The 21,375-nt window shown below is 39.0% G+C and overlaps 3 protein-coding genes across 4 annotated transcripts in view; 2 read left to right on the top strand and 1 right to left on the bottom strand.

Moving 5' to 3' along the window:
* Nucleotides 1-372: 372 nt before the first annotated feature.
* Nucleotides 373-5,424, top strand: Pgant7 (N-acetylgalactosaminyltransferase 7). Of its 2 annotated transcripts, none has more exons than XM_071697693.1 (11): nucleotides 373-1,005; nucleotides 1,209-1,382; nucleotides 1,505-1,710; nucleotides 1,799-1,965; nucleotides 2,054-2,261; nucleotides 2,431-2,607; nucleotides 2,706-2,949; nucleotides 3,038-3,259; nucleotides 3,358-3,456; nucleotides 3,546-3,671; nucleotides 3,758-5,424. In XM_071697693.1, the coding sequence occupies exons 1-11, from the start codon at nucleotides 955-957 to the stop codon at nucleotides 3,896-3,898; spliced, it is 1,815 nt and encodes a 604-aa protein (XP_071553794.1). In that variant the 5' UTR covers nucleotides 373-954; the 3' UTR covers nucleotides 3,899-5,424. The 2 variants fall into 2 exon arrangements, with proteins under 2 accessions (XP_071553794.1, XP_071553795.1); XM_071697694.1 differs by having other exon boundaries at nucleotides 1,202-1,382.
* Nucleotides 5,425-6,236: 812 nt separating this feature from the next.
* Nucleotides 6,237-10,601, bottom strand: Cct4 (chaperonin containing TCP1 subunit 4). Its single transcript, XM_071697696.1, has 11 exons — nucleotides 10,479-10,601; nucleotides 10,211-10,391; nucleotides 9,053-9,105; nucleotides 8,843-8,932; nucleotides 8,513-8,764; nucleotides 8,176-8,271; nucleotides 7,932-8,093; nucleotides 7,505-7,849; nucleotides 7,109-7,360; nucleotides 6,464-6,748; nucleotides 6,237-6,384 (listed from the first exon to the last, which is right to left on the bottom strand). Exons 2-10 carry the CDS (start codon nucleotides 10,335-10,337, stop codon nucleotides 6,503-6,505), a joined length of 1,623 nt encoding a protein of 540 aa, XP_071553797.1. The 5' UTR covers nucleotides 10,338-10,391; nucleotides 10,479-10,601; the 3' UTR covers nucleotides 6,237-6,384; nucleotides 6,464-6,502.
* A 1,814-nt stretch (nucleotides 10,602-12,415) lies between these two features.
* Nucleotides 12,416-21,375, top strand: part of LOC139767929 (uncharacterized) — a 31,097-nt gene continuing 22,137 nt past the window's right edge. Inside the window, exon 1 of the mRNA XM_071697679.1 lies at nucleotides 12,416-13,434. Within this exon, the coding sequence (XP_071553780.1) occupies nucleotides 13,269-13,434 (166 nt within the window). The 5' untranslated portion in view covers nucleotides 12,416-13,268. The remainder of the gene's footprint in view (nucleotides 13,435-21,375) is intronic.

The following is a 21,375-nucleotide window of genomic DNA, read 5'->3' as shown; positions in this document are numbered from 1 at the left end:
GATAATTTTGAAGTATGTATATATACATATATTTTTCGAGATTCTCAAAAAATCGTCAAGACAGTATTCTAAGAGATGTAGTGAAATTAAAAGTCTGAAAATCAAAGCACGTAAATCATATTTTATTTTCGATAATTTGAATAAAATTGTGATTTTTTAATAATTATTTCCTGCAATTCCTGGACTTTGAAATCTGTATAATATATCTTGGCTTGATTAAAGCGCACCGAAATAATATTCTTCTTTTTCAAATTGCAGAAAACAAGTTGGAATATGCAGACGTGATTGTTCATACTTTTACAATTATATCGTTGCGCTTCGAAACTCATTCAAAAGAAGCGCCATAACTTTCTGCCGCGAGGATACGCATCTACAAACTTTTTTTATTTCTTTTATTTGTTTTTATTTATTTATTTATTTATTTATTTATTAAGTCTAAAGTATGCCGGAAAAGAATTAGAGATGTAGCTTTTCAAAATCATATTATTTTTGAAGCGCGGTTTAAATGATAGCACCTGCAATGTTTAAACATGTTTTAGTAGATCGTTTTTTGTGATCTGTAGAGGCCTTGATAATCACTACGTAGAAGCCAATAATTAAATTAGATTCATATAGTATGTAGTTTGTTTAAGTATATATATATTTTTATGTCTTAAAGGTGTTTTTTATTCCTATTATTTCGCAAAATATACTCCCATATCCCATCCTCGACATCAGAAATGGCGGCGAAGTGAGCAGTCTAGTTAGCATATGCATGGCGACGAGCATGCGGCATTCCGTACTCTGCGAATGCAGCGTCTCCATTCCCATATTTTTAGTGTACGCGACAGCTGGCGACACGTTGGCTGCTTTTATGCAAATGTTATTAATAGACATCACGGTTTTGATACAATGAACATGTAGGTGGGCTGCGAAGGTGCGATAATTATTGACGTTCGACACGTTGACGGATGCATGCCATTGAGCCAGCTTTGGGCTATCCCGGTTCCTTCCTTCCGACGAGAGGTATCGCACATTTCATTTATTTATTTGTCGGAATCGTCGGGTGAAAATAGGACAAGTTAGTTCCGCGAGTCGGTGCGGCGGCTAAATCACCCGATTGTAATTTACTCTCGAAGTGATATGCGTCGTCGACGAGGATTTTCGGGAGATCTCGCGCTACAGCTCCGAAAATCAATAAACACTATTAAACTCGCTTAAGTTTTCAGATATATAATTTGAGGAAGATGAGGATTGTACAGCTTAGAAGAAATCGCCTGTCCCACATATTGATTGGCATCAGCCTGCTGCTGCTGGTTTTGTACATTCTCCTTAATTTCTCCTCGGACAATCACATGAACAATATAAAGGAATACTGGGCACAGGGTCTCGGTAAGAAACAGGTAAAGTACTTACTTTTAATTAATACAGTTTATCTTGTATATTTATGTATTACAAAATTTGTTGTTGACTTTCTGATACTTCTGTCTTTACGTTAAATATGTCTTGTTTCAATGTTGTGCAGGTACCGGTGCTTGTGGAAGGCCTGGGAAATTACGAGCCGCGAGATGTACCGGTTAGATCTGGCCCTGGAGAAGGTGGTAAACCGCATATTTTGAGAGACGATCAATTAAACGATGTCCAGCAATCGGAATCCGATTACGGTATGAATATGGTATGTTCCGATGAGATCTCATTGTCGAGAGCGATACCGGATACCAGACCCGCAGAGTGAGTCTCATCTTGTACAGCTAATAATATTAGTTTCTGATTGATCTTTTAATTTCGGCATTTCTTTCTTTCTTTTTTTATAATATAGATGTAAGCATTGGAACTATCCAGAGGAATTACCACGTACCAGTGTCATTATAGTTTTCCACAACGAAGGTTGGTCAGTTTTACTGCGGACTATCCAAAGCGTCATAGATCGCACCCCGTCGAAGATGCTTGAAGAGGTTCTTCTTGTCGATGATTTTTCTGATAAAGGTATATACCTGCGTGAAGCGTGATAATTGACAATGTCGGTAGCGCTGGATAATTAACATATGTGATAAATTAATGCAATTCTTTCCAGAGAATCTAAAAGGCGATTTAGACTCCTATATTGAACAATGGGGAGGGAAAGTTAGATTACTTAGAAACTACGAAAGACAAGGCTTAATACGAACGCGATCCCGAGGAGCGCGTGAAGCCAAGGGTGAAGTGATAGTATTTTTAGACGCTCATTGCGAAGTCAATGTGAATTGGCTGCCTCCGCTTTTAGCGCCAATTGCTGAAAATAGGTAAAAATCATTCAATTTACATTGGAAAATGAAGGAATATTGATATTTTTATGTTTTGTAACTTGAGAAAATTGAAATATGCTATCAAGTAGAAAGTACATCCTTAACTCTGCTATTCTACAAATTATATAACTTTACAATTTCTTTGAATACATTTCTTTTCTTTTAGAAACGTAATGACTGTTCCTGTGATAGACGGCATTGATCATAAAACTTTTGAATATCGTCCTGTGTATCAAGAAGGACATTTGTACAGAGGAATTTTCGAGTGGGGCATGTTGTATAAAGAGAACGAATTGCCCAGGCGAGAAGCCAAGACGCGTGCACATGACAGTATGCCATACAGGTGCAATTTCTGTTTCTGCGTAGTTTTGTTATCTAGCTTATCTCATTTTTTCTGTCCAATATTATCTTATTTATATGACTTATTTATTTGACTTACAGATCACCTACGCACGCTGGTGGTTTATTCGCGATAAATCGACAATACTTTATATCATTGGGTGGATATGACGAGGGCTTACTTGTTTGGGGAGGAGAAAATTTCGAATTATCCTTCAAGATATGGCAATGTGGTGGAAGTATTTTGTGGGTACCGTGCTCACACGTCGGGCACGTTTACCGAGGATTTATGCCTTACACGTTCGGTAAACTTGCTCAAAAGAAGAAAGGACCGTTGATAACTATTGTAAGTAATCAGTCGTCTGTAAATGCACATGTATATCTATATCCTTATCGAGACAGAGAAATAATCATGAAGTGAATTGTTTTTACAGAATTATAAACGAGTTATAGAAACGTGGTTTGACGAGAAACACAAGAAATTCTTTTATACCAGAGAACCTCTGGCTCAATTGCTCGATCACGGTGATATATCTGAGCAGTTGGCCTTCAAGGAACGCAAGAAATGCAAGAGCTTCCAGTGGTATATAGATAATGTGGCATATGACGTGCTAGATAAATTTCCAGAATTGCCACCAAATATTCACTGGGGAGAGGTATGTTTGATCAAAAGCGTAAAATAAATGTGTACGTTTAAATTTTCTCAACAAATTTTATATATAATTTTTGTATTGAACAATAATTCTTTTTTTAGCTGCGAAATGTGGCAACCGGTTCATGTTTGGACACTATGGGTCATGCACCACCAAGTCTCATGGCTACTTCCCATTGCCATGGATTTGGAAACAATCAAGTAATTTGAAACCTTATTTTTTATTCTATTTTAACTCGGTTTCTTTATTCTATGCTTTATTACCTCTAATCCTGTATATTTCTAATTAGCTTATTAGGCTAAATGCGAAGGGACAATTAGGTGTCGGTGAGAGATGCATTGAAGCAGACGGCCAAGGTGTAAAATATGCGTTTTGTCGTCTAGGAACTGCAGATGGTCCGTGGCAGTATGACGAAGTGAGTTTATTACTCTTTGATGATAAAAATTTGAAACAAAAATCTTGACGCGAACGTCATCAGTATATGTTAATTTGTATTTGCAGAAAACAAAGACTCTGTTACATAGAGTACATAAGAAGTGTGTGGCACTTCATCCTCAAACTCAGCAATTATCTCTGATGCCGTGTGACATAAACAATACTTATCAACAATGGAGCTTTCACCAAGTCCATCCACGGTGGTAATATAGAAAAAAAGAGCTAAAACTTTGTTTAACAAAATTTGTAAATTATTCGAGTTTGTGCGCAAATTCTCGCAGAAAAAACGCAAAATTTATTTAGTAACATGTAATACAGGATAGTTTAACATTTATTTGTGACCGACTCATTATACATTAGTGAGTGATATAAATAAATAATGACTACGAAGTTGAATATTGACATCGAACATATATGCAAGAGCAATCTCGGATTTTATATCTGTGAAAGTTAGGAGATAAGCATTCATATTAGGAAGAGCAAAAGGTAAAATTTCAAATTTAAATTTACGAGCTTTTTGAAAAAAGTGTCTATATTTAGATATTAATTAAAACGATATTTGGATATGTAATTTTTTAAAAAATTAGAGCAAAACTATTCCGTTAATGCATATTGCTTCTTCTTTACGCAAACTGATAAACTGTAACGAAAAATTAGTGTTGACTGTTGAATAGCATTTCATACGTATGTATGAGAAATATTTTGATACATGATCTTCCTATTGCTACTGCCGAGATTCTTTCTATAATATTTCTAAGATGGATTGATTTATTAAAATTTTACTTGAAATATTCCTTTTCAGGAAAAGTTGATAATGTTACTTCTCATATATTGTTCGAGAGATTAAGGTTGATACTATGATAGAGATTTCTAAATGAAGATTGTAATTTATATATACTATGGATACTATATATACATCTGCGTGAGTCCTATGCGAGAATGTGTGAAATTTATACATAAAAGATGTGTACATTCCAGAAAGTTGAAATACTTATTACATATTCATAAGACGTATTTTTATACCAGTAGGTCAAATTCTTCATCACTATTGTAAGACATTTACGCGTTTAATAATTATTGTATAAAACTAATAATTCTACAAACATTATGTGAAGTGAAACGATTAAGAATTAGTAATATTAAAAAATATGATTTTTTATTTTGTATAATTACCTATTTATGTAAGCTTTTTGATAAAAATCGAGAGAAGTATATTCTTTGTTACTCCATCATAAAATTGCTGTCTTACATAGAATTTTATAGTTGTTAATGCTTGTTTTAGATTTATACTTTGCATATTTTAAAGAATTTATCTTCTTGGTTTTATTTTATACTTTTTATTTTTATTGATATATAAATAAGAAACTATTGCTGCTACGAAAAACGAAAAACACACAACGATATTGCGCATATTCATCTGCAGTATACGGAATGGGACGTTTTCTTTCTTCGAGTATTGAAATCTTGACGTGTAAAATTTTGAGATTTCTAATGCAGCTACCATATAAATGTACTTAATCGCATTTACGATTATTATTAGGATCCAATTTAGGGTTTAAAAGCAATGAATATGATTGTGCAGTTGATTTATAACGCAAAATAAAAATGCAATATATTTCAATATAGATAATATATATTTTATTATGTGCAAGATGTACTTAATGTTTAGTTATACTTGGCCAGAACTCTATTGTATGAGATTATATTTCGATTAAATTGTTAAGAGGATCATACATATGTATATATCTTTTTTAGATACAAATATTAATATTTACAAGATCCAAATTTACAACCTCTTCCTTTAACAAGATAAAAAAATTTGGAGTAGATCTTTCTACTAATAATCTTTACAGGGTCATGAGACGTTACAATTTCTTGAATTCAATATTATTTTGCATCCGATTATATGTTAAATATATTTTTTCCCCAAAAATCAAAATTGTTATTCTCGTTGTTTAAACAAAGAATATATCAATATGAAAGTTTTCCATCTTCAAGAGAAGAAATTAAAAAAAGGAAGTGCGAGGAAGAATTGCAAGAGCCACGATTAAAATGGGCGTAAAATTCTTCGTTTGATTACACGCACATTTAAAAAATATACCTCCAGTTACTATGGGATAGACATTCGTCGAGCAGTATTCTTTTGAAAAATGAAATCTTTCAGTCAAAAAAAGAATGAACTAAGCAAATAGTCATGAAAAGGTTGTTTTACTGAGTTTTCTATTTATTTAATACACTATATACTTTGACAATATATAATTTTCTCGGTTATTTCAAGAAATTACTTCAGGCGATTGCGGGCTCATGCTGATGCTCTGCAAAGCAAAGACATTGGCATGAGTCACCCGAAATTTAAGCAACATGCCGAACTTGGTACGCACAATCAAAAAATTTGCCTGATCTTGAAAATAGAAATATTCCGCGGAAATTGGAAGTACAAGTGATTGCATGTTGAAACTTAGCCAAGCATCACGTACTGTTTCTTATTATGATACTAAGTCAATAGATTGACAATACTCATTAGAATTATTGTTTTACACTAAAATGTTTCAAAGCTTTTTTATTGTTCAGTGTTAACGTGTTTAAAAAAATATTAAAGTATTACAATATGCAAAACTTTTGCAAAAAGCACATGATTGTAATTGTTAATGTACAGACCAGTGGAACGAATGTGATGAAACGTGTATATAAGTCTGTAACGAAAATCATATTATAAAGATAACAAAAAACATTAAATTACATAAGTATTATGTATTTATTAATTATACTTACTGCAAAATACGGAATTAATTTTAAATTATGTTCCATGATTTATTGAATCGCGTTAACAATATCATCGATCTTCAGTATACTGCATACGGTTTCAGAAGCGAGAGTTATCGAGCTGGTAGAAACTAGTAGTGGTTGAATTACGTTCTCCTCCAATATGTTAGTGATGGCGCCTTTCCGAACATTAATTCCCGCTGTTACCTCACCCTTCGCATGTCGATTGCGAAGATCGGTTACAGTGGCTATTGGATTCAAACCCGCGTTTTCGGCTAACGTCGACGGAATCACCTGTAATTTGTAAATTACAAAAATCATTAAGCATCGTATTAATTATTCCAGGCGTTGTACGTCAATGTAATTTGATTTTTCCAAGTAGAATGAATATTTTTAGAATGCTGAATAGCATAATGACAGAATAGCTATTTGTCAAGCAAAAGATCTAGGGCCATTTTAGGCGTTACCTTCATATAATATAAAAAATTTTTAGTAAAAAAATATTCCACTGATAAAAAGAATAAAAAACAAAAATAACAACTACATAAATAAGTGATAATCCTTTTTTAAAGCGAAGAAATTGAAGTAATACAGATAATAGGATATTCTTAAAAATCTATCTAAAAAAAAAACTAGAACGCATTTAATACTAACTTCAAGCGCATTTGCAAAGGCTTTAATGCAGTATGCATCAATTCCGCCTAAGGTCACTGCGTATTCTCCCAATTTTATTGCCAGTTCAATCTCCGGTGCTCCACCACCGGCAATCAGCGCTCGTTGCTTTACTAAACACCGAATGACGCACAAGGCATCGTGCAGTGATCTCCCAGCTTCTTCTAATACTAATTTGTTGCTACCACGTACGAGAACCGTGACTGTTTTCCCGTGATTTTGGATTCCGGTAATCTGTGTAAAAAACACATCTGTTATATAATTTATATTTCAGATATAATGTGTTGAATTACAATAGATGAAAGAAAAATAATATCGTATATTGTGATTATGTATATTGTATATTGTGATGATTCGCTTTTCTAAGCAAAGACACACCTTGACAAATTTCGAATTTCCAGTTTGAACTTCTTCGCAGAGCTCCGCATTGACAAGATTTTCAGGCACAAAATGATCCAGCGACGCGATTGGCCTGCAACCCAGTGTTTTACACACGAAAGGAATATCCTCGCGCTCCACATCTTTTACCACCATGACCTTAATTTTATCCAAGAAATGTATCGCAAGATCGCTGACAGCGTCACGCAAGACCGACTTCTGCACGAGAAGTACATTGCAACCCGATTTCTTGATCTGTTTTACAATATTCAGTATGTAGGCACGTTCCTCCTTTAAAACACGATCCATCGCTGAATAGTCAGATACAACAACGTTATGATCCATCTAGAAATTACAAGTCGATTATTCATCTATGCACAGACGTGAAAACGAATACATTTGTATCACGTTACGTCACGATACTTACATCAGTTTTCGGTGGTGAAATGCAAAATTGAATTAATCCAATTTTAGCTTTCTCAATACGTTTCGGGCCATTTATATTACAAGATTTCTGGGTAAATATTAATCCATCTATTAATTCAGTGTCTTCAACGGTGCCTCCCAACTTCTTGATCACTTTAATATCCTATAAAGAGAATGCACATGAGCAAATCCATGTCAGTCCATTAATTTATTAAATAATAGTATTATAAAGAATTTGTTCTCACGTTTAAATCAACTGACACTTCCTTTCCTTCTTCTGTAACCTTTAATACTGCGTCCACGGCGAGTGGTGCAAGTAGACTGGATTGTTGATGTACAACCTAAAGTATTTATTAATATTAATAACAAGTATTGAATCGTTATATATGTAACAATTTATAATTGGATATAAAAACTGACATAGTATAATCAAGAGACACGGTAGTGTCTCGCGCCAAGTACACGCGAAGCGAGACCGCACCGTAACTCTTACGCGAACGCACGAGTTGCGAGTGCCCGAGATTTTGAGATCTCAATAACGAGTGATATTATTAACATTACCAAATGCATTTTTAGACGTACCTTAGAATTAAGAGACGTTGCTGCAACCTTTACAAGAGATTCTTTGTCTGAAAGGTCAACAGGTATGGACATATGTGCCAGAATCGATACTGCTTTAGATGCCGCTTTCTGAAAAGCGTCACTGATCGAAGTGGGATGAATGCCTTTCTGCAACAAACGTTCCGCTGCCTCTAACAGTGATCCAGCTATCACAACAACACTCGTGGTACCATCGCCAGCCTCTATGTCCTGAGCCTTTGACAACTCGACGAGCTAAACATAGGATATATATGCCGAATACGAAATAATATAGAATTTCATGAAATTCAAAGCGAGAAATTTATTTCTCACCATTTTCGCAGCGGGATGGATCACGTTCATCTCTTTCAGGATAGTGGCACCATCATTCGTGATAGTAACTTCTCCGTTGCTAGCTTGAATCTGTCATATTTGCATATGTGCAAAATAAATTAATATTATGTATATGATTGTGTTATATATATATATATATATATATATATATATATGAATTTAAATGAAAGTAATAAATATAAAATTTACCATCTTGTCCATGCCCCTAGGTCCAAGACTTGTACGTATTGCATCGCTGACAGCTACAGAAAAATAATAATTTATATGTAATCAAATCGTAGAAAAAGAGTAATTGCTGTAATTTGTTTATCTCGCAAATAATAATAGACGAAGCTACAAAGATTTTCATGGCCGGCTGCTTATTTTGGGAAAAGCATATTTTGGGAAAGCTTGTTTTTGCCAAAGAGTGCCATCTCACACAAAAACATACTTTATTATATATTAACATTTGCTTCTGTCTTTATGATTAAGTTCGACTCGATTCAATGCATCAATGTACAAAGAGTAATCAGCTCTCTGTGGACACTAAACACTTTCAAGCTGACAGAGCAGTTTGCTGAGCGAATGCTATGTGGCTAACAGCAGCTTGTACATTGTTGAACACATATTCTTTCAAAGTAATACAGGCTGTTACAACCAGTAAACTATATACCATACTGGAATATGAACTCAGCTCAGGCGGCAAGAAGAAAAAAATAGGTTGATTAGGGATCACTTCCGTCTTCGTTTAGTGAATTTTGATTGGTCAGTGGTTTTCTATTGTTCTCAAAAAGTACAATAGAAAAGAAGGGGCTGGTTATGGTTCACCATCCCTTTTGTTTTTCCAGGTTTCTTCTAGAGAAGAGTTCACATTCCATAGTATATACAGTCCACTGATTGCAACATAAATAAAATACTAGAAATCATCATCATTACTGAAAAATAATATATTCCCATTAACGACATATGGATTTTGAAAATATTTCAACTATGTAAACTGTAAACTAAGACTAATAAAACACAAGACTATATGAACTTTTACGCAATAAGCAAAAATTTACAGCATAGATTAACCACTAACCAGTGAACATTGTTTTAAAAAAAACAAACAATTTAAATAACAAACTAAATCGGCTAGAAAGCGAAGATAAAATAGGCTAAGCAGCCAGCCGTGACAAAGCAGCTAACAATTTTTATCGTTCAATGTATTTTGCTCGTCGAGCATGCTAGCCGTTTTGCCGGCTGAAACGCGCCCATTGCTATATAAGGTAATATTTTCTTCGACCTCGTGTTCTCCATAACCGCCCGTCGAACTGCGAGGCACGTCCCGATCCCGATCCGCGAAACGACCGCCGATCGCAATTTTACCTTTGGCAGCATTAATATTGCTGCTGCGAATGTCCGCGGGCTTGCTCTTGTCCTTATAGGCCTGGCCATGGGACCCGCGGCTGACGCCATTCTCCATCCCCAGCTTCCTCATCATGTTCTTGGTCATGTTCCGTCGTCGGATTCTCGAGTAGGTTACAGAGAAGATACGCTTCTGCCTCTTCTGAACAGCGTAGAAGTCGGTTAGCGCGACGTTTAACGAATCGCGATTATTTCACACCCGACCCAACGGCAAAACGTCGATACTTACAAAAACGTGATGTTCGTCGAGAACGATCAAGAACGAAGAACGGAGCACGTCGCATCAGCGTTGATCGAGGAGCGAGGAGCCGGGTTTCTTCGCGCGTGCGCGTGCGCGTGCGCAGGCACCTCGATCTGTTCTTCGTAGTTGCACCGTATTACACTTTACACTTAAAATTGTACAGACATATAATAACGATCAGACGCCGGAGAGAAGAAAAGGAGAGAACGAGTTTAAAAATCTTCAACAAAAAGAAGTTTTTAGCCTGCAAAGAACAAATCTCTAGGTTTGTTTTTTATTGCTGCACTGGACAGCACTAGAATCTTATACCTTCTTGCTTTCGCGAAATTTCAAATATATATATATATATTCACTTTACTGCGGAAAAGTGTTCAGTGATTCTTTAGTTCCTCGTTGGATTTAAGTATATAAAGAAATTATATTAAAGAATCATTAAGAACTATTAAGCTGCTTTTTCTGCAACTAATTTACACTCTAATTCAGCTGTAAAAGAAATAGATCTTATGATGCAACGACTAAAAAATTGGGAGCTATTTCCTATTGGTTGAAACATCGAGGAAGTTTCCTGGATAGTGATTGGTCGTATATTGACTATTAGCGACGTCTCTAAAGGAAACGACGAATGAGCTATTTGTCAGGAAGTAAGGCGATTGGACACCGACGACAGTAAAGGCCCCCGCACAATGAAAAATATAAGGAACAAGAAACAGATATTAGCGATTAGAAATAAGAAATCAGGAATAAAGCTGGTGTAGCATTAATACACGGCTTCCGATAGGTTAAAAATCTATTGCCCGTGTTATTTTCCGTTTCTGTTGCTTGTATTTTTTTCATCGTGCATTCAACTTTATTTATGGTTTTTTAGTCCTAATCGCTATAATATCCTGTCCCTTGTTCCTTATATTTTTCATTGTGCGGAGGCCGAAAATGAAGAAAAAATATAGTATTTATCGGAACGATACTCACGCTGCGGTTTCAAATGGCTCTTACGAAGCATTATTCCGAGATTACAAATTACTTTTGAGAAGCAAATTCAAGCTGGAAGATTCTAAAACAACTCATTGTTATCTCCTGAATTTTAAAACATATTTGGGTGGTATATTATTATGCAATGGTAGCGCAAAGCTTCTATATGAGAGATAGAAAGACAGAAAGAATTTATTAACGTTGAATTTTGTATTTACTTTAAATTGTGTATTTAATTAAAGCTATTAGTATTTCTCATTGATTAACATAGAAAGATTAATCGTCTTACAATTAGGCAAAGATTTCATACAAAAATCATATATATCACTTTATTATATCACACAATTTTCATTTTATTATTAAATTCAATAAAAAAATTATATAAAACTTATTAATTACATAATAATGATCGTCTCGTAAGTTAAATATATTTATTTGCTTGGCTTCTTTTTCTTTCTCTGTTTTAATAAAATAATACAAAATGATCATAAAAAAACTCTCATTAAAAAATCCACAAACACTCCTTTATTTATATAAATATTCAACTCATAAGATTTCACGAATACAATTAATAAAATCACGAAAACTGCTAGTAATAAATGCCGTAAAGCTACTTAAATTTCTAAATAAATATAATCACATTTCATATTTACTCACTATAATTTAAAAAAAATTTACAGCAATTTAAAAACAATAACGTGATAATTTCGTCAAGAAATGCGACTATGAAAAAGTGTATTCGAGGCAGATTGCAGATTCAAGTAAGTAGGGAAGTGTTCGTTGGGGCCTGCCGACAAAAGCTCCTGTTCGGACGCCCGCGTAGGGCCGGCCCTGATGGCGAGAAGCGTCAACAATCTCCCTCCTCTCCCTAACCCCCATCGACGGAGTCAGAAGCACCTGTTGCTCGCCTACCTGTTTTACTCGCTCCGCGGCACCGCTCCCACCGCTTCGTCAGAAATCGTCAGTACGTCGCGCGGCGCTACAGCGAGAGGGACGTGCGGTGAGCAGAGGATTTTTTACGCGCGACGTGTGAGATTTGCGGGCCCGCGCGCGCAAATAGACGGGTGCGTGAAATCCGCGGCGGAAGCCCACGGGTAAAAGATGCTTCGCCGCGACGGCTGAGACGCGGGGAGATCCCTTTTTCGTTCGCGCGTCGCCGAGATCCCGAGTTTGACGATCCGCGGATTAGCGGCTCGCGAATCGGCGATCGAATTCGCGTATCGATCTTTCCCGTCGCCGTGGTAACTGGTTATTAACGGCGAGAAGCCGCGATTCGCCACACCGCCAATTTACCTACCGTCCGCCGCGCGACGAATTTTTACGCCGCGCTTCGAACGCCCGCGTTCGTCTTCGCATCAAGTTGACGCGCGACTTTTCGCGGATAGGAAAGTCACGGATAATCGACGGACTGGTCGGTCGCTTTCCCTCCGCCCGCGAGGCGCCTTCGAATTTTCGCATTCGACGGCCGATCGGTAGAATACGAGAGAAAAAAATAAACGAAGAAATATAGAAGTAGAGTATAGTGAATCCTTCGTCGGAGCACTCGGAGCATTTCGCGTTTTGCCCGAGTGGATCGGTTTGCGCGCGCGAAACTATGCGACCAAATTGACGATACGACGAAGGAGGAAAGGCAGAAAGAAAACGAGACGGAAAGATAGAGAGAGAGAGAGAGAGAGAGAGAGAGAGAGAGAGAGAGAGAGAGAGAGAGGGAAGGAGAGCGAGTCGCGGTAAGAACGCCGCGACCGGTTGAAGCCGCGCGAGAATATGCGCGAGAGACGGACCTGAGCCTGAGCGCGAGCGAGCGAGCGAGCCATGGAGGACGCAGCAGCATCAGCACCAGCAGCACCAGCAACGGCAGCGCAGGATACCTGCTTCGGGGCGGGCAGCGTGGCCGGAGCCGTGATCGGGACCTTTCTGACGACGATCCTTCTGCTCGCCGTCGCCGCGCTTCTCTACAGGCAGTGGCGCCGGCATAAGAGTGAGTCTCTCTCAACCTCACAACCTGTTGATCCACCGACCCAATGGAGACACTTTTCCACCTCTTTTATAGCTTTCGAAGTTACAGGGGACGAGTTCGAGCTTTCGTGAATTATTTTATAAACAGCAAAGTTATTTAATATATTTAAATGGAGACTTGGAGATTATGAAATAATTATAGGTATACGTAACAAATAAAACAATATATATAATGTTATATGGATATATACTTTTTTATTTGTTATTTGTATTATTTATATTTGTTATACATAATTATGTTATATATATCTAACAAATATATATATATATATATGTATAATTATTTTATAATGCTATATGGATATGTACATTGCCGCTCTTAGAATAGCTTTCATGCATATTTATTGTTAAAAATTTATTGTCGATTTCCTTAAGAACGCGTTACTTTCCGTAAGACTAAATTCCCGGACTCAGCAGCGACTTGGTGAACGAATGAAATAAAGTAAGGAATGCGCATTCTTTGAATACATATCCATTTAAACGCCGAGAATCCGTGAGCGTTTTCTACGTATTTAGGGACGTCCGATAAAACGCATCGCTTCCCTCATTCGGAGATGACACTCGAAAATATATTGTTCTCGAAAAAAAAAAAAAAATGCAGTCTTGTTCCTCCGATTAGGAAAGATAGATTGCATCGTAGTTCGCCGCGGCACAATAAGCCGACGTCATTCAGAGAAATAGAAGCGGGAGGCGGGAGGGGATGCACTTCACACTTGGATGAGTATCCCAGTTCGAGCATTAATTGGCGCTATTTTTAAAAGTGTCTCCATTGACTCTCGGGGCTATACGTATTCTTTTTATTTTCTTCCCCGTCCGATGAATTCTCTTATTAAATAAAACTCGCTTGCGATTTATTCGATGTAAATCGAAATTCGCTTGAACGACGATTGGATAAACGTTCCGATGTAATTAGAACGTTCGATTTGCGCGTCACGTTCGATTAAACGCTTGAAGTTGCGCGACGTGAAAAATTTGGCGTTCTGGGAAAGGAATTGAAAGTGATTTTACATGTATTGACACTTTCCATATGAATTACTGGTGTAACGAGTCGCGCGCGACGCAAGTTTCCGCGTGAATTTTATTCCGAGCGGTCTGAGCGACCGTTGCACGACCGGTCGCTTTAATCTAATTCTCTAAACAAATCTTCGATATGGAAGGTTGTCGCAGCGGAAAACTTTTTTCGCTAAAAAGATTTCTCGGCGGAAAATTCTCTTAAAAAATTAGGGATTATAGTGAAATTACTTATAATGATTCTAGTATAAGTATTCTAGCATTTTATATAGTAATTCTCTACTAGAATTATGTAGTAGAGTACTATATAGTAATATTAGTAATATAGTATATACAAGGACTATGGATTATAATGAAAAACAATTTTTTTTTAACGGAAAATAGACATTTTCGACAGAAGATACGAAACAATCTTTTTTCTTATGACGGATGCGTAATTCAGACAACATCTTAAATAGTTCGGATATCTCACGGTATGTCAGGAATGTGATAAAGTTGCGAAAAAATCTTTTTCATTCGTAAACAGCTATCTATAAGCGCCAGTCGTTCCATTCCGATAGCTGAAATGAGAGATCGATGCTTCTTCGATCTCCGAAGGGTCGCCGTATCTCCGTTAGGGTTGCATTCCCACAACTTCAGAGGTTCGTGACAATTTCGGCCGGGACTTTTGTCGAGATTTTTGCTTCGGTCGCCTGTGCCAGCCACGCACGTACGGATTCGGCCGGTGAAAGTAATTTAACACGCCGAGCGCCGCCGAGTGGCGAATATACACGTGCACCACCGGGTATCTGTTACGATATTTGACGCTGGCGAAATTCCGATGTTACACACACGCGTGCGAATATTAATTCCGCGCGTATCTCCACGAATCTCGCTTTCGTTTGCGAATTTATTAACGTTTCCGTCGCCGGCTCTGAACATCGGGATTTCCGACGTGGAGGGAAGCGTCGTCGTTCGCACGGCGAATTTAAGAAATGGAGAAGCGGGTATTTAAAACCCGTCGATTAATTTCCTTTTAACGCGTTATTTCCCGCGAGGCCGCGAATTCCCGGAGGCAGCGGTGACTTCGCGAAACGGAAGGGAGCAAAGAATGCGTGTGTTCTTAGAGGAAATACCTCGGCCATTGTAACGACGGTGGCAGCAGCAACACACCAGTGTGTACTGTGCACGTACGCGTATGCGTGTGCGTGTGTAGGACGTTAGTTTCCCGGCGAATTCCTACGTAGGAGCCGCGGTATCAACGTCGCGAGTGTTCGCGAATCGCGACAAGATTTACGTACCTAAGGAGAAACGCGGAAGCGCCAGGTATATCTTACCTCTTCTACCTGTTTCTCGTTCATCCTCGGCGAATGCTCGATATTCGACGATACGATGGAAAGCGGTGACGGAAAGTTCGCGTTAGGGAATTACCTTAAGATATATATACCTTTATAATATCGAATTGATTAACTGGCAGATGTTCAATCTTGAATTTTACACTAAAATTATCGAGGCAATCGAAACGACTAGTTTATCATTTTTTATCAAATTTTTATCTTTGAAAAAACGGAAGGGGGAAACACTTTAAACTGATAAATACTACTATTTACTATTAATATAGTATCAATATAGCATATTATTTAAATAATAGAAATAGATATACGTTAATTGTCGGTAGTTCTAACGTTAAATCTCGAGGTTCAGACTTGAAGCATTTACCATACATAAACTCTCTATCGAGCTTTAGAAAGGTCCTTATTGTGTCCTTGTTAGACTTAAAAGGAGCTTCGCAATTTCGCATCTAGGTCTGTAGAGGCTTTCGGGGCGAGATCAGGTTGGGAAACGCTGGTATGGGCAATTGTGAAGAATAATACGCGGATCGATCGGCAATTCCATCAATATGTGATGGATTTCACTCGAGCGGTGAAATGCGCGCTCGAATAAGAGGTCTGCGTGCTGTAATATGGCCTCTAATCCTCTCGTGCTTGTAGCTTATCGTTTAAATCATAGCGATCTTAAAGCTTATCACCGCTTATCACGCTGTTAGAAATCACACGCTCTCTTTATTCCGAACCAATTACTCCGACGATTTTTTACTTTGGAGGTTCAAAAAAGACGAATATATTTCAAGTAAAAACAATTCGCGAAGTAACAATTCGCAAGGAGAATTTCAAAATAAAAAACTGTTTTTTCCGCTTCTTTATTTAATTTCCATGTTACTTAAAAGTTACATTAGTGCGTGTTAATTTACATATTACAAGTTCTTAGAATTCACGTTATACGCACACATATACGTATACTACGTGATGTATCAATATTTTTCGATTATATAAATTGCTCTTCTATCGATCTACGTTCTCCAACGATTGACACAAAGATTTTTAGGTCATACGTGATAGTCAGGACTCTTTTTCCTCAATTTGGTCTTCGATCGCGCAATCTCGACATAATATAGCCCCGATGCGAAACCATTTCAACGAACTCGCGAATGTCATATGAGATAAATCGCATGCAGCTGCGACGTGATGTGTCCGCATGCGAGTCCGAGTATAAGTAATTCACACCGCGGTGCAAGTTGTAAATGTCACTACGTGTAGGCAGGCGCGCGCGGGGGAGCATCATCGTCGGCAAATAAGGGGCCCGCGCGTAGCGTCGTCACCGGGATACCACTGTGGTCCTCTCGACGCGACGGCGACGTTACGCGAAGGCCAACGGCGTTTAGCCGCTTGCGAGAGCCCCTTGCGAGAGCGGAAAGCGAGGATGATTTCCTACGCGGCGATTATGCGGCGAAATGTCGAAACGGCTGAAGTTATGCCACCGCGGCAATACCGTCGTGTCCCGTCCTGACGCGCGGTTTCCCCGCACAATCACGGAGATCCCTGGGTGCGAAAACGCGCCAGAAAGCGAGAGGCCAGAGGAGTAAATAATTAACAATCCATTTTAATCAACAATCCATGAAGCGATTATTGGATAAAAGATTCGATCCCGGTTGCCGTTGAGAGAAGCGGCGAAGAACGCGAGTGGTCGTGTCGCACTGAATTTTAAATTCTTGACGGCCAAGGTGGCACAATTCCTGATCGTGGCCGCGGGATACGTCGGCCGCCTACCTCCGGGCTTAAAAAGCGGCGGCAAGTCGATCGACCGCGCTCGCGCGGCCTCATACCGGTTTTCGAGCGAAAACGTGTGGATCATCCGCGCCGTCCGTTCGGCTATAGGTCGAAAGAAAGGCCGATCTCTCAGGGGCGCCCGTTAATGGGTGGCATTGTACGCGCGCGCGTACTTACGTCTTAGAGGTACTCGCGGCCGGCGATAGACAAGCTCGGCGAAACTGGCGAAGGTCTTTAGAAAGTGCGGCGGCTTCGGGTCCCCTGGCCGGGGACGCCGGGGTCGTTGTGTCTGATACCACACCGCGAGGCATGCCACGATCCGGCGATACGCATACGCGCGTATGCGTATGCGTGCGAGCGTCGCATCGCGTTTTTTTAAGACGGTGTCACACCGTCAAAAACCCTTACTTACGCGAGTCCTAAGGGTTGCTGTCCTTTGAATCATTGATTCAATACCACGGCGAAGAAAGAGTCTTGACTGAAACACCAAAGCTGTCTCTTGAATTGGAGCACGTGAAACTTGCTGAACTTCTTCCATCCTTTCTACGATAAAAGTAGCAAATCTGTTAATCGGTTTTTAATAGAATTAAAATAGAATTAAAATAGTCAAAATGACTGGTCTGTAAGTTTTTATGAACATTGCTTGAATTTATAAGTGTATTTTTCTGAAATTTTTCTTCAACTTTTATTGCAATATGTAAACGATTAATTTACTTTTCTCTTTCATCCTTAAAAAAATATATATACATATAATATAATATATATAATGTACTTAAATAATAGAAATTATTGAAATTAATTGTCGGTAGTTCTAGTACTAACAAACGCCTTTCAACAGACGGAACAACGTGAAACGGAATTAAATCTGAGTTAATCAACCAGTTAATTAACTTGACTTAAATCAGGACGATCCGGTGGACTGAGACGGTATAATGTCTCTACGTAGAACATTCCTGCATGTGGAGCTGCACGTTACGCATATCACGTTCAAAACGAAAACAAATATGTTCGATGTAATGAACGTCGTAATAGAGAATCGACTCTCGACTCGTTACGTTCGGACTTTCATCTTACGTGCTTCCGTCATATCCTTGTCGGTTCGGTCCCGGCTGTGTTAGGATACGCGCGACTCGGCCTTTACTCCTCTCGAACGCGGGACACCCGGTAATCTCTGTGTGCACGATTGCACGCGTGTTCGCGTGCTGAAACACGCGGCGCTTAAACCGTCCGATTCTCCCGCGGTAATAAATTACTTTCACGTATATAGTCGCATGCCGTTGCGAGAATCGGATCGCGCGTGATCCGGACGATGCAGCGATGCTCCGACGCTTGCATAAGCATCGGGACGTAGCCGTCTGTGTCGCATGAGACGATGAGACATCGTCCGTCGTCGCGGAAGAGATACAGACATTCGCGATACGCCCGGCACGAGAGCAAAGACACCCGGTACATGCGGCAACGAGACACGAACGTAACACGCTATATACTGGTTGTTGTCCGGCTGTCGTTAAGTTTACACGTAACGGCTATCCTCTGTTTATTCTTCTGTCGTGTGGAGGAGCGTATCGATCCTATCGGATGTTTTGAGACATCTAATACGACACAAAGAGCCGGACCTTTCCAGGGAGGGTCGCGCGAAATTAATATAAAATTGGAGCGAACGACCGAAGGGAAACGAAAACGGGACGGACCGCGGGAAAAAAGAAGACGCAATAATCGAAAAAGAAATATCACTCGTCTCAAAATCCAATTTGCATGCGAGTCACAAGTCGCGTCCAGTTTGGCTCCGCCGTTACTTATCAAGTTCCCAACCGAAGCTATAAAAGTTCAGTAAATTTGGCATTTTATTTTAAATTTTATACACGCACATATCGAAATAAATATCAATATGTTGCGATAAACGAAAACGATTCGAGTTTTCTCCAAAGATCTTTTAAGGACCTGTTAGAACTTTCGGACAATTTTATTTTCAGTCACGTTATCGGTATTTTGAGATTTACGTGTCTTCCTTGTAGTGTTCAATTATATTTGCGACATTTTGATAATTTCGAAGAACGTTTTTCGCGTTCAAGGAACACGATTTGACTCGCGTGACGATACAGACAACATTATTAGTCTCGAGATTAGTCTCATTGTTAAGATTTTTCCCGCGATCTTTTATACGTTTCCTCGAACGGCTAAACGAATTTTCTCTCCGTTTTACGTGCGTACACTCGCGGAGATTGATTTAAAGTACATCGTTACGAGAAGTAAAATAGAATCGGTCATATACCCGAGGTGTCGTAAAGGTGGCAATAAAACACATTAAAATGGCGCGTCAGGGACATAACAGGTGTTACGGCAGTGGGCGGTGTGGGCAGTGATTACAGATTGTAAAAAAGAGCGAGACATCGTTTTAATCGCGGCGATTAGTTGCGATCTTAAGGCTGACGCCTTATATGTCGCGAGAGTGCACGTCGATCTTCGGGACAGAAGAGGTTGAATCACCGTTCTGAAATCGTACTTTTCACGCAGCATCGCGTGACGGGAAAGAGGCGACAGCCATCAGACGTAGCGAATATAAGTCCTTCTACGAAAATATATAGCTGAAGATCGCTGAAGATCATCCATGTAAAACTATCACGTTGTACAAGCTGGTTGTAAAACGACAAATTGGAATATTGTAAACTGTTACATTCTCTTCCATTTAAAAATCGTTACCCGCGAAGGGTTAAATGTCTCTTCCGTCCGATCGAAGGAATGATAGTGGTAGGAGAGCGAGAGAAAGCGTGCGAAGGAAATTATCGGTGACGTGAGGATGCATCCGCGAAATTCCGCGGCCGCGGTAAAAGAACGCAGACTCGCGAATCGCATTCGAATCTGGGACAACTCGTATGAGAATTGGTCTGCGAGTTTCCCACACACCTTCCATTCGCTCGGCAGTAGTTCTCGGCGTGCGCGCGCAAGAAATCTTGATGCGCCGGGAAAATGGATTAATAGCTCACCCGCGAAATACGCTCGCGTTGCCTACATCGCGCGCATCGACGCGATAAACGCGCGGATAAAGATCGCGTCGCGATCGAGGGAGCACGTTGCGTATGTTGGGAGCTGTTTATTTCCAAGCTTTACTTGACCATGCAGAATATCAATATGATAAATCTTATATGAATCATCGGTAAGAAAAATAAGATCGCATTGCATCCTCGATTTGAATTGAAATCTCCTGCGATGAGTTGGAATTGCGATTACGAATTTTGTAAGATTGATATATTTTATTATTTTCTATTCTATACTTTCCAATGTTCTTTTAATTATTTGAACGTGAACGTTTTCGTGGGAAATATTTTATTATTCTCCGTTTTATATCTTTCCATATTTTTAATTATTCAGACAAAAATGTTCGTATTACTATATATGAAATCCCCGCAAATTAATGAAAATAAGATTCTGAGTTTTGAACCTTCGATGGTTTTAGCAAACGAATCTATTATTTTCACAGGGATTTCGTTGTGCAAGTCGCTTTATCACCTTTTTTCGGACAAATGCGCGTTTCGGAAGGACGTCCCTCTTTGTATCGACAGTATTATTCTGTTAAATACGTAGCTGTGTTAATACGAAGTGACGCAGTTCCATGAATCACGATATGCTCGTAATCAGATCACTCGCATACAAGCGCGCGGGCGCACGAGGACGTGCGCATTGTTCAATTTTCATTCACAAACGAGAGCATTGTGGGACGTACAAAAAAGGAGAAAAAAAGAACGGTGTACCAGGCCGAGCCCACTCGCCCGATGGGGTTTTCGCTTTCCATCAGACGCAGAAGCGCG

The sequence above is a fragment of the Temnothorax nylanderi genome, unplaced genomic scaffold, assembly GCF_030848795.1.
Source record: "Temnothorax nylanderi isolate EJ_2023f unplaced genomic scaffold, tnyl_v1.0 TNYL_tig0013_pilon, whole genome shotgun sequence".
NCBI classification, from domain to species: Eukaryota; Metazoa; Arthropoda; class Insecta; order Hymenoptera; family Formicidae; genus Temnothorax; species Temnothorax nylanderi.
This window is presented reverse-complemented; position numbering and strand designations above follow the sequence as displayed.